At 44.6% G+C, this 13,735-nt stretch overlaps 1 protein-coding gene across 2 annotated transcripts in view; it reads right to left on the reverse strand.

Annotated features, from left to right (window-relative positions):
* TTC21B (tetratricopeptide repeat domain 21B) overlaps positions 1–13,735 on the reverse strand; it is a 450,819-nt gene that overhangs the window by 277,623 nt on the left and 159,461 nt on the right. For both annotated transcript variants that reach the window (XM_029605659.1, XM_029605657.1), the window contains exon 11: positions 1,920–2,120. In XM_029605659.1, the coding sequence (XP_029461519.1) occupies positions 1,920–2,120 (201 nt within the window). The remainder of the gene's footprint in view (positions 1–1,919; positions 2,121–13,735) is intronic.

Raw genomic sequence — 13,735 nt, forward strand, 5'->3', positions numbered from 1 at the left:
ATAATTATAGGATGTTTCTTGACGGGCTATAAATAGCCAGTCGTCCAGGTAAGGAAATTCTCAAATTCCCTGACAGTGTAATTGGACCTCTATTACTGCAAGGCATTTCATGAAAACTCAGCGAGCTGCTGATAGTCTAAGTGGAAGAACTTTGTATTGGTAGTGACGTGTTCCCACTTTCAAACCTAGGAAATGCCTAAAAGAAGAGTGTATTGGGATATGTGCATAAGCATCCTTGAGATTCAGAAAGCATATCCAATCATCCTGTTGAATAAATGGAAGTACTCTGCTCAGAGAGATCATTCTGAATTTCTCCAGATGTAGCTATTGATTGAGATTTTGGAGATATAGGATGGGCCAGAGACTTCCATTCTTCTTTGGGGTTAAGAATTATGGGGAGTAAAATCCCTGATTGTGAAGAGGAGAGGGAGGTACTTCTTGAATTGCATTTTGCAGCAAGAACTGCTCTACCTCATGTTGCCGAAGTGAAAGATGAGTGGGGTTGGATGGTGGCACAACAGTGTGCAAAGTCCACGGCTGACTTGTAAAATTTAGACAATAGTCCTGCTAGACTATTTTTAAGACCCACTGATCTTTTGCCATTTGATTCCAAACTGATGAAAAAATTGGATCCTGCCCTCTACTTGTTGGTTCAGTATTGGTTCCTGAACATCAAAATCTTTGACTGGATTTTGCCTGTTATGGCTTTTATTGGCGATATTCTCTTTGAGCTCCTCTTGCAGGAGCCAGTTGAGATTGCTGATGATTCGTCTGCAGTGGTAGTAGTCTATATTGATAAGACCTGTATGATCTTTTCGGGTAGTATGGAAGTTTGCTGAGCCAAGCCATGCAACGTGCTCCAATGGATGCAGCTGACATTTGTGCTGTTGTATCAAAAGACTAGTATACTGCATGAAGAAATTTGATAGCTTCCTCCAAATCATATACCATTTTTGCATCAATTGCTTAGACTTTTCCGATGCAAATTTTGCTTTTTCTCGATGCCTTAGTCTTTTTAGATGGCACTGGGGCTGACTGCACAAAGTGTGTTGAAGAGTCTCTGTACTTTGCCTTGGAAGGCACTTTGACTAACTTTGTGGACTAGGGCCCTTTTTGGGCTCGATGCACCTTGGGTCATCCAATCTGGGCCTTCCCTGTGAGAAGAAGTTGTTCCAGAGGATCTGCTTCTGCTGCTTGTTGATGAAGAGGAGGAGTGATGATGCCTAAAAGCTGATGTTCTTTTACTCCTGGCACTCAACTTGCCTATCTTCACTGCTCTTCTACGTTGGGATCTCACAGACATCCTGTTACATCCTAGGCAATTAGGTTAGTAATGATCTGGGCCAAGGCAACGGTAGCAGAGTTCGTGACCATCCGTAATTGAACTTATTTGGCCACAACTGCAGGACTTAAAGTCAGTGATAGCCTCCTTCAATGTCACCTTTTTCTTTTCTTTTTGAAGCAAAATAATGTGCACTAAAAAGTGCTGTTGTGGACTGATGGAATTAGTGACATAGAAAATATATGGACTTAGGAGAAGAATTTGAGAGAGAGACAGATAAGCCATTCGTGCGGAGTGCAGGCAAAAAGAGATTGAGGAGAAACTGGGGCAACACCCGTGCAGGAACTCCCGCACATGCTCAGTAGAGCTCAAAGCTCTACTGGTTTGGAAAGACAGTTCCATTCAGTGCCACCTTATGATATCACCCACAGATCATGGCTAATTCAGCCCTGCTTATTGACGAAAAAGTACTGATAAACTCTGCAACTACCTGCAGATATTTGAAAACAAACTCAGCAAAATTTAACATAATCAGTACCATCTTATTATACTGCTGCTGTTCATTAATTTCAATATTCAATCCAACAATGTACATGTCATTTTAAAATCTTTCAGATGGAAAAAGTATTGTACTCACTTGTGCTGGGCAGAAATTAAGATATTCTTTAATAACTTCTAATAAGAAATCAGGATTCAGTCTTTCAAAGTATTCTACACCAAGAGGCAAACCTTGTAGAGAAGAGAAATGGGTGTCCAGAACATCATTTAACAAATGAATAACCTCTTCTTGCCTTTTGTGTCTCTTCATAGCCAGAACTGCACGCAAATAAGAAAGCTCCTATAAAACAAATGAGAAACCTATTAGTACCCTTTTTTCCCCTACTTTCTTTGTCTCTTTCTCTGTTCTTTATCCATCATTAAGCTATTTTTTTCATATTGTCAAGCAAGTATAAGTAAAATTACTAGTGGTCCTATTTAAAACAAATCTCTGCTTTAGGAAACAAATTCTGATCACTAAAGGCATTCTTGTACACTATTTCTTACAACAGTCAAATTGTTAGAATAACTAACTCCATAATAAATGTGCTGTCCTGAGCATGTCTACTGCAAAAAGAGTTAACTGCATTATAACATGTTGAAATTATTTTCCTAGAAATACAATCATTTACTTAACATCTGACCACCAAATAACTGACTAGCCCAAGTAACACTTTCAGTGATGGATGTCCCAAGCTTGAATAATAATCGAGAAAGTCCAGAGAAGTGGCCTTATGGTCTAAGTTGGTAACCAGAGTCTCTTCCCGCCAACAAGCAGGCTGCCTTGTTTGGACCTAGGAGGTTGCTACCAACCTGCACAACACCTCAGCCTCTCTCTCAATACGATATGGTCAGATGCCTGTCACTAGCAAATAAGCTGCCTTATTTAGATGTTGGAGGACACCACCACCCTACACCCCATCTCAGCCTCTCTTTTATACAACCTCTGCTGTTGCTGCTTCCTCCTACCCCCTTATTTGCCACTACAACTCTGCTTCTTTCTCAGATACTAGCTATTTGGATCTCAGAGGCTGCAACCTCTGATGCTTCTGCCTCTCTTCTGATCTCCAGCCCTTCCTCATTAAGCTCATTCCAACATATCAATTTCTTGGTTCATCCAGTGATCATTAAAAAGACATCAATACACAAAACTCCTCTAGTATCATTACTACCATTAATATTATTTAACATTCCTATAGTGCTATTTGTCATCTGCAGAACTATAAAAAAACAAAACAAAACACAAGAGGTGGACCCCAGCTGGGATCTGGGGGCCCCATGTCTCCAGGAGAAGGAGCTCCTGAACTCTCTCTGTGACAAGGTATGATATGAGTACACTGCTAGAAGTTAGACAGTCTATTAGTATTGTATGCACAAATTGTTTAATAAAGCTATAATCTCTAAAGAAGAAAGGCTGGAGTCTGAGTATCTGTGTCTCTAGCCTAAGAAAGTCGCTTGGCTATCCCACATATGGTGTCAGTTTGGGGATTTCTGCTTTATGCTTGGCACAGAGAGAAATCCAAGTTTCCAGGGGAGGAAAGAAAGTAGTAGAGAAAAAAAAAAAGTTTGTGGTGATGTGGTACCTGCAAAAGAAGCAGTGCTACAGTGGGTACTGTGGCTCAGGGAGGAGCACAGAAAAACAGTTTCAATTATTTTTTCTCAACACAGAGAGCTGTATCTTGGGGCCTGAAAGAAAAGTTATCTTTAAATGTTTGTTGCAATTAAAGAGAATAGCTCAGCTTGCCAAAGAGAGGAAATTGAAGTGAGTTAGTACTGGAGAATGGAGAAATTACTTACCTGATAATTTTGTTTTCCTTAGTTAGACAGATGGTCTCAGGACCAGTGGGTTGTGCTCCCCTGCCAGCAGATGGAGACGGAGTCAGATTTCAAAGCTGACATCACCCTAGACACACCCCTGCAGTGACCTCAGCCATTCAGTATTCTTTTCAAAAGCCACTGTGGACATACTATCGAAAAAACTTGATTATAAAAATTGATTAAAAATGTAGTGACTTGAGAAGAGAGGTTATAAGTGTAGGAATTTTGATGAAAGATAAGTCGTGCACCAAAATGTTGGATAGATTGTAATGGGATCACTGGTGGATCTGTCAGGAGTAGGTTGCAATTGTCTAAGCAAGAGGTGAAAAGAGAATGGATAAGGTTTTGGTAGTATGTTCAGAAAGGAAGGGACAGATTTTGGTGATGATGGGAGAGAAAGAAACGGTTCACTTTAGATGTTTTCGATATGTGAAGGAAAGGGAGGAGTCGAAGATGACTAGGAAGATTGTAATGTTGTTAACAGAAACAGGAGGAAGTGGGAAAGTGCGCTTGGAGGGAAAGATAAGGAGCTCTGTCCTGACCATCTTGAGTTTAAGGTGGGATATCCAGGCAGCAAAGTCAGACAAGCAAGCTGAGATCAGGGACTGGATTCCTGATGAAATTTCTGGTGAGGAAAGGTAAATCTGGAAATCATCAGAATAAAGATGGCACTAAAAGCCATAAAAGGATAGAGCACTAAAGGAATTAATATGCAGAGAGAAGAGGGCCCAGGTTAGAACCCTGAGGCCCTCTTCTCTCTAATTGATAGTAGGATGGTAGTACAGGAGGATCCGCCAGAGAAAACACTAAAAGAGAACCAAGACAGAACAGTCCCGAAATACAGGTGAAGACAGAGTATCAAGGAGTAGGTGGTGATCTACAGTTTCAAAACAGAGCAGATAGGTCAAGAAGGATAAGAACTGAGTAAAGGCCTTTGTTTTAGCCATAAACAAGTCATTGGAGATCTTGGCAAGGGCTGTTTCTATGGAACATAGAAGGCAAAAACCAGAATGGAGTGGATCAAGAATGGCTTAATATGAAAGTCAAGACAGTCGCGGTGAAGAGTACATTCAAGTAGGTTAGAAGTAAAAGGGAGAAGGCAGATGGTCAACAACTGGCAGGACAATTAGGGTCTAGCAAGGGTTTTTTGAGGAATGATGTGATCACAGCCTGTTTGAAGGCAGGACCAGTAACAGTGGAAAGTAAAAAACTGAGAATGTAAAAGATGGAAGAGATGACTGCAGTTGAAATAACAGCTGTGGAACTGGGTGGGAATGGAGTCAGAAGAACAAGAAGTGAGTCTGGAGGAGGAAAGAAGATGGACAATTTCCTCCACTATGACTTCAGAAAACGAGATTGGTGGAAACTAGTGAAAAGGTAGAAGAAAAATGGTGGGCGGAGGGAGATACATAAGAAGGAGAAATTACAACTTACCTGATAATTTCCTTTTCTTTAATACGGATAGGTGGTTTCAGAACCACTGGGTTATGCACCTCATAAAGAAGATGGAGACGGAGCAAAGCTGACGTCATGGTATTTATATACCCCTGCATAGACATCGGTCCACCAGTATTCTCTGCAAAAGCCAACTGTGGACAAACTTAACAAAAACTTGATAATTAACAGACAACCACTCTGGCCCTCAGTTAACAGAAAACACCGAGCTCAGATGATGAGTGTAATAACACTAGTCTAAGGACTGGATTGACACCAGTAAACCCTGGAACACACAGCCTCGGAGGAGGACAATAGCAGCACCATCCGGCAGCCGAGGACAGGAAGGTGGATCCACCTATCTGTATTAAAGAAAAGGAAAGCAAAATTGCTTACCTTGTAATAGGTGTTATCCCAGGACAGCAGGATGTAGTCCTCACATATGTGTGACGTCATTGACGGAGTCCTATTGCGGAAAACTTTGTCAAAGTTTCTAGAAACTTTTGACTGGCACTCTGAGCCCACTGAGCATGCCCAGGCATGCCATGATATTCTCAGCCACAGGGGTCTCCCTTCAGTCTCGTATGTAGCAATAAGTTTTAGCAAAAAATAAAATAATAAAACGTATCGGACCCAACTCCGCGGGGTGGCGGGTGGGTTTCATGAGGACTACATCCTGCTGTCCTGGGATAACATCTATTACAAGGTAAGCAATTTTGCCTTATCCCAGGACAAGTAGGATGCTAGTCCTCACATATGGGTGATTAGCAAGCTATAGGCTGAGTCATTTTGTAGTGAAGTAACATTGCAGTATTGTTGGTAAAAATAAGGCAACCAAAAATCACAGCAGGTTGGATGTAGAAGGAGTTGGGATTATACTGGAAACAAATTCTTTAAGACAGATTGTCCGTTGGCTGAATCTTGTCGTCCTTCTCTGTCCAAACAGTAATGAGCTGCAAAGGTGTGAAGAAAACTCCATGTTGCCGCTTTACATATGTCAAGGATTGGCACTGAACGATAGTGTGCTACTGAGGTTGACATTGCTCTTACTGAATGCGCCTTTGCTCGCCCTTGGAGAGGAAGGCCTGCTATTTCATAACAGAATTCTATGTAATCTGCTAGCCAGTTGGAGAGAGTGTGTTTGCCCACTGGATTACCCGGTTTGTTTGAATCAAAAGATACAAAGAGTTGATTGGATTTCCTGTGGACTGCAGTGCGGTCTAAGTAATATGCTAGCGCACGTTTACAGTCCAAGGTATGTAAGGCCCGTTCACCTTGGTGAGAATGAGGCTTTGGGAAGAATGTGGGCAAAACTACGGATTGATTCAAGTGGAATTCCGTAACTACTTTGGGTAGGAATTTTGGATGTGTACGTAGAACCACCCTGTCATGTAGGAATTTTGTGTAGGGTGAGTACGTGACAAGTGCTTGTAACTCACTAACCCTTTTAGCCAATGTAATGGCTATGAGGAAGATAGTCTTCCATGTGAGAAATTTATCACAGGAATTCATGGGTTCAAAAGGAGAATGCATGAGCCTTGTTAACACCAGATTAAGGTCCCATTCTATGACTGGTGGTCGTTTTGGTGGTTTAAGGTGAGTTAATCCTCTCATGAATCTACTAACAAGAGAATATAGGTGCATCTCCCATTTTGTTATGGTAAGCCGAGATTGCACTTAAGTGTACTTGTACAGATGAGGTCTGGAGACCAGAGTCTGAAAGATGGCATAAATAGTCTAGCAGAGAAGGTGTGGGGCAGAAGAAAGGGTCTATGTTCTTTTGCGTGCACCACAAAGTAAACCTTTTCCATTTCGAAGAATAGTTCTTTCGTGTTGAAGGTTTACATGAAGCTATAAGCACTTGAGAGACATTGATTGAAAGACTGAGTGGTTGTAAGATCAAGCTTTCAACATCCATGCTGTCAGGGATAGGGATTGAAGGTTGGGATGGCGCAACCGACCCTGATCCTGAGTTATGAGAGTGGGAGCTACACCCAGGCGAATTGGTTCTCTGATCGAGAGATCTAGAAGTATGGGAAGCCATACTTGTCGAGGCCAATATGGGGCTATGAGTATCATGGACCCCTTGTCCTGTTGTAGCTTCACTAGAGTTTTGGTTATGAGCGGTATTGGAGGATACGATTTGATTTGTATCAAGAAAGTCGGTATATAAAAGCCTTAAATAAATAAAAATAAATAAATACACATATAGAAGGCCTGAGTTCCAAGGGCGAACAAAGGCGTCCTTGGCTGGCTGGTGTTTCTGCCTGTGCAGAGAACAGAATCTGTCCACTTTGTGATTCAGGTGTGATGCAAAGAGGTCTATTGTTGGTTGTCCCCAACGCTGGAATATCCTGGTCGCTATTAAGGGATCCAGGGACCACTCGTGCGGTTGGAACTGACAATTGAGGCGATCTGCAACTATGTTGTGGATGCCCACTAGATAAGTTGCCCAGAGAAATATAGAATGTGTCAGGGCCCAGACCCAAATCTATCCAGCTTCTTGACAAAGGAGATACAAGCCCGTACCTCCCTGTTTGTTCAGGTACCACATGGCTACTCTATTGTCCTTTTGAACCAGAACGGTCTTGTGTGAAAGGCAGTCCTTGAATGCATGCAGAGCATAACGTATAGTTCGAAGTTCCAGGAAATTGATTTGGAATGTTGCTTCGAGTTTTGTCCAAGTACTCTGGGTTTGGCGATTGTCTATGTGAGCTCCCCAACCTAAGGTGGATGCATCTGTAGTTAAAGTTATCTGTGGGACTGGTTGTTGGAAGGGCAGGCCCTTGAGCAAGTTGTCCTTGTTTGCCCACCAAAGTAGAGATGAACATAGTTGGTGGGTTACGTGAATTGGAGAGGACAGTGATTGAATGGCTTGGATCCATTGTGATCTTAATGTCCATTGAGTTATTCTCATGGCTAATCTTGCCATAAGAGTGACATGAACTGTGGAGGCCATGTGGCCCAGTAAAGTTAGAAACTGATGAGCTGTTGCTTGTTTCTTTGAGTGTAGCGAGTCTGCCAATAGGGAGAGTGTTTCTGCCCGATCTTCGGGTAGAAAGGCTCTTGAGAGGATGGTGTTCAATTCTGCTCCGATGAATTGAAGCAGGTGAGACGGAATGAGATGGGACTTTTGATAATTGATGAGAAACCCCATCAAGTGAAGTAGAGTAATTGTTTGGTTGAGAGAAGTTAGAGCTCCTTGTTGAGATTGACTTCTGATGAGCCAGTCGTCTAAGATAGGGGAAACGTGGACACTTTCTTTGTGTGAGTGTGCTGCTATTACTGCCAGGCATTTTGTGAATACTCTGGGGGCTGAGGCTAGTCCGAAAGGTAGAACTCTGTACTGGAAATGTTGATGACCCACCAGGAAGCGCAGATACTTGCGATGAGGAGGGAATATTGGAATGTGAGCGTAAGCGTCTTGTAGATCCAGAGAACAAAGCCAATCTCCTGTTTGAAGCAGGGGAAGCATGGTGCTTAGAGAAACCATCCTGAACTTTTCTTTCTTTAGAAATTTGTTGAGATTCCTGACGTCTAGGTTGGGACGTAGGCCTCCGGTTTTCTTTGGAATGAGGAAATAACGGGAGTAGATTCCTCTGCCCTGCTGAGTCCGGGGCACCGGTTCTACAGCTCTGGCTCTCAGAAGGGTGGATAATTCTGCTTGTAGATGAATTATGTGAGTTTCGTGTAACGAAAGAGGCTTTGGAGGAGAGTCTCTTGGAGTTGAGAGAAAATTGAGTTGGTAACCTCGAGATATTACTGAGAGTACCCATTGGTCTGTTATCTGTAACCAATGGTTGTAGAAGGAGGAAACTTGGCCTCCTACTGGCAGGTTCGGTTTTGGATTGTGGAGATGGCTTTGGTCTCTGGTGGTGGCCTCAAAAACCTGCAGCCGGCCCCGTCTGCGGTGGCGGTTGAGGTCTAGCGGCTCTAGGCTGTCTGGGTTGAGATCTTTGTTGTGGACGAGAAGATCTACCCCTGGATGCTGGTGGATAATATTGTCTCTGCCTGTAGAAAGGTTTCCTGGTTTCTTTCCTTGGTGGACGGCGAGACATTGATGAAGAAGAGTCTTGCGGAACTGACGACAGTTGGCGCAATGTCTCTGTGTGTTCTTTTAATTGGGCCACTGCATCCTGAACTTTCAACCCAAAGAGGGGGGATCCACCAGCTTCTCTTGTACCTCAGGCCTAAGGTCAGAGGCTTTTAACCAGGCCCAGCGACGTACACTGATTCCTGAAGCTGCCACTTTTGAAGCTATTTCGAAGTTGTTGTAGGCGGCCTGGACTTCATGCTTTCCAGCTTCAAGTCCTTTTTGTATGATAGCCTGAGCTGCTCCTGGTACTGCTGAGGTAGGGAGTTGGAAAGTTCCTGCATCTGCTTCCATAGATTCCTTTGGTACTGCGTCATCCTTGAGTTGAGCATAGCTCCTTAGAATACCTTTCTTCCCAAAGAGTCTAGGAATCTATGGTCTTTCCCAAGTGGAGTGGAGGAGTGAGATCGTACTCTTTTGGACTTCTTTTGAGCCGACTCAACCACAACAGATTGATGTGGTAACTGTGACTTCTGATAACCAGGAACATGTTGGACAAGATATGTGGTGTCCACTTTTTTATTAATAGGTGGAACCGAACATGGATGTTCCCAGAGTCTATGTTGCAACTCCAAAAGTACATCATGGACAGGAATGGCCAGGACCTCTTTTGGAGGATCCACGAACTGTAAGACTTCTAAAGTCTGCTGTCTCGTGTCTTCCTCAGTTGAAAGGTATTGTGTCCGTCATTGTGTCTGTGTCTGTCATATCCTTTATGAAATTCGTAAAGGACAAGTCCTCTGGTGGAGATTTCTTCCTGCCTTCCGGAGGAGAAGGGTCAGACATTAAGCTTTCTGACGAAGAAATCAGTATGTTTGTCTTCCCTGGAAGGAGAAGTGGGAGAAGATCTCGGTGGAAGAGATGGAATCAGTGGTCGAAAGAGTCCTGAAGGCCCTGGTTGAGGATCATCGACAGGTCTCTGTCCAGGAACAGGACGTTCCGTATTGCCCGAAGTTCCAAGAGGTTTATTTGCTGGGTACTCTCTGATGGGACCACAAGCCCTGCATCCGCAGATGTTTGCTATGAGCTCTCCATCCCTTCTGTGAAGCATCTGTGGTTAGGATGACCTCGTGGAAAGGTGGTTGGAAAGGCACACCCGTTGTGAGTGGAGCGAGACAGTGGCTGTCAATACTGAGTCCACTGCGCCTTTAGTCCCCACTGCAAGCAGCGCATGTGAAATCTGGTGTAAGGAACCATGTAGATGGATGCCGCCATGTGGCAGAGAAGAGTGAGGATTTGAAGAGCTGACGTGCTGCGGGCGGCCCACAACTGCTTGGCCAAGGTTCTCAGGGTGTTCGCGCGGTCAGTGGGCAGAAACATCCTTTGGGCCAGTGTGTCAATCCTTGCCCCTATGAACTGTAGGACTTGGGTAGGCTGGAGACTGGATTTCTCGTAGTTGATCACCAGGCCCAGACTCTGAACATGTAGATATATGATTAGTATTGCGGCATTCGGGGCTATGAACAGCCAATCGTCCAGGTATGGGAAGAGTTGGATACCCTTCCGACGAAGGTGGGCCACCACCACTGCTAGGCATTTGGTGAATACTCAGGGGAAAGACAACAGTCCAAAGGGGAGTACTTTGTATTGGTAGTGCTGGCCATTGGACTGGACGCACAGGATGCATGAGGAGCAGTGCATGGAGATTTGAGAATAAGTGTCCTTGAGATCCAGGAAACACATCCAGTCGTTGGGCTGCAGGAAAGGCAGAATCAACTTTAAGGACATCATCTTGAACTTCTCCTTGAGGAAGAGTTTGTTCAGCTCGTGAAGGTCCAAGATGGGGCGAAGGCCTCCCGATCTCTTGGGAATGAGGAAGTAGGGAGAATAGAAGCCCTGCTCTCTTTGGCACAATGGAATAACCTCAATGGCCTGCTGGATAAGCAGTGAAGACAGCTCATCCTGAAGGACCTGCGACGGAGGGGACCTTGGGGAGACTGCGTTTCAGGGAAGTGTAGGAGCATGTTTGAAACTGAGTCGGTAACCTTTGCGAATGATGTCCAAGACCCGATTGTCGGAGGTGATCACAGACCAGGCGGAAAGAACTGTGCTACCCTGCCCCCCCACTGGCATTAATGTGGCAGCCCCTCCTGACTCACAAACCTTGTAGGAGCTTGGAGTTGGGTGTGGGTGGTTGGCATTGCTGACATTGGCCCCTGGCTCTGCCCCGCTGCTGGGTCTGCTGAGGGGGGTGGCGCTGCAACTGGAATGTCAGCCCCCTGAACAGTTGGTAGGAGCAGAACGGTCACCTCTGGAAGTTGGGCTTGCAATACACCAAGTAGTAATGCTTCACAGTGGTGGAAGGCTCTGATGGGGAGGCTAATGATAGGACCGCCACATTCTGCTCCTTAAGGAGGAAGACAGTCTTGCACAACTTGTCCCCAAACAGGTTGTCGCCCTTGCAAGGGAGGTCCGCCAATTTCTCGTGTACATCCTCCCTGACTGCACTGGCCTGTAGTCAAGTCAGGTGGCGGGACACTATGGCTGAGGTGGCGCCCTTGATGAAGTTTTGAAGGACTCAGACTGTCCACAAAAGGTGGCATAATCCTTCTTCTATGTCTAGAATTGGTTGCGAGAGTCCTGCTGGTGATGGGTCAGCGCCGAAGAAAGCCTTCAGGGACTGGAGTCACTCGTAGAGGTACTGCATGATGTAAAATTGGTGCTGTTGTATTTTCGCACCCAGCATGGCAGACGGAAGGCCCATCTACCGAACTCATCCAAGTAGCGGTTGTCCTTTCCTGGTGGTGCATTCAAGTGCAGTCTCGTCTTCTTGGCATGCTTCATAGCCGATTCCGCCACAATGGAAGCACGCGGGAGTGGCGGGGAGGAATAGAATAGACTGCCTCATCCAGAACATCAGGTCTATTTTCCGTGAGGTCGGCAGGGTGGAAAAAGGGGACTGCCAAGATTTCTCCAGCACTGCGTCAAGGATGTTGTGTGAGGGAAGCGCCGTGGGCTCGGCAGGCACCTTGAAGATTTTGAGGATGCCCATGACTTCCGCCCTGGGGTCCGGGACCTTCTTGGTCTCAATGTTGAGCTGCAGGGGCACCTTTTCGACGAACTTTGAGTAAGAGAGGTCCTCCGGCAGGGACAAGGGTCCAGGCGGCTCTTCAGGTGGGTCGTAAGGGAGCCCGGTGGAAGACCCTGGTGATGAGGGTGGTGAAACCTGTGAGGGCGAGCTGGGCTGGGGGGAGATGTGAGGAGAAGGAGAGCATTTTCGCTTCGACGGCCTTCCTTTGGGTAGCTGTGTGTCCTCCTTGCTATAGACCTCCCCTCGACGACAGACTGGCCAGAGGCGAAGTATGGTCAACAGGCTCCAGAGAGGCAAAAAGCTATAAGAGTACTGTCAAGATCTGTTTTAGCACGAGCAACACTTTTAAAACCTACCTGTTAGGGTGTATGATGATATAGTGATATTAGTATAGGTGTCCGCACAAGAGGACAGTCTTTAAGCAAAATAAAGGAACAGCCTGAAGCTGGGGTTAAGTGGGCTACTCTAGCAGAACTACAAATCCCAAGATTCCAGGTAATGCAAAAAAAGGGGCTGAGTCAGAGGAAGGCTCTCTCAGCTCTCCAACAGACTGCTAGTTCCCATGAAAGGAACCAGAGGGGAAAAGCAAGCAGAGATGGTGATGATGGAAGAGACAGACAGAGAAGGGCTCCTGGCTAACAAAGGAGTACAGTGCTGATGAGCAGGAGACAGAGCAAGATGAATATTCCCATTTCTAAACTAAGTCTCTTGACCAGAAAACAGAAGGAAAACTGTGACTATTTTCTTGAGGATTTGGGCAACATGTTTAGACAGCAGATGGTTAGATTTTGCATCAATGTAATAGAAGCCATTATGGCATACTAGCTCTGAATTACAACTCCTGAGAAAGCCAGAGAGTGAGAGCTCTTAAAGAAAAAAAGTTGAAACAAAGAGAGGAATGTTTGCTCTACTTTAAGTTTAGTTATTGGCTTGAATATTTTGGGAGAGAGACAAGCTCAATATTAGGTGTAGCAGGCAGGCTGATCAATATACACCCAGACATATTAGCCTGAAGGTACTTTAACCATGCTGGAGGTAGCTTGAATGTGTGTTAATTGGTTAATTTGTGGTTTGCAACCCCTAACTGGGAATGCTGGAATCATGTAGTGGAAGTTCAGTATTTTGGCGTCATGCTTGATCAGCTCTGATTGTTTGCTTTTAGGGAAACTGGTGTTTAGAAAATCCTGAACATTTGAGATTGAAATGTAATCTGTAATTAATGATATGTAACTTGTGCTGCAAGCTATGTAAGTAGAACTCCAGACAATAAGGGTTACCCAAGCCAAACACTTGGAAACTCTGGCATGGAATCCTTTTAATCTGTACAAACCAGCCAAGGATTAGTAGAACTAGGAGTTGTACTTTTCTCCTTATGCTTGAATCTTCTTGGCAACTCAGAGGTTGAGCTGTAGTAAAACTTGCTAAATACCTGTTTCAAATAATTACTATTTTGGTAGAATGTTAGTTATTAATGAATTAAAAGAATTTGGGGAATTGAATTGTGGCTTGTTTTGGAGTCATTATTAAAGACTGGAATGGT

This window comes from Rhinatrema bivittatum, chromosome 6 (assembly GCF_901001135.1).
Source record: "Rhinatrema bivittatum chromosome 6, aRhiBiv1.1, whole genome shotgun sequence".
In the NCBI taxonomy this organism is placed as follows: Eukaryota; Metazoa; Chordata; class Amphibia; order Gymnophiona; family Rhinatrematidae; genus Rhinatrema; species Rhinatrema bivittatum.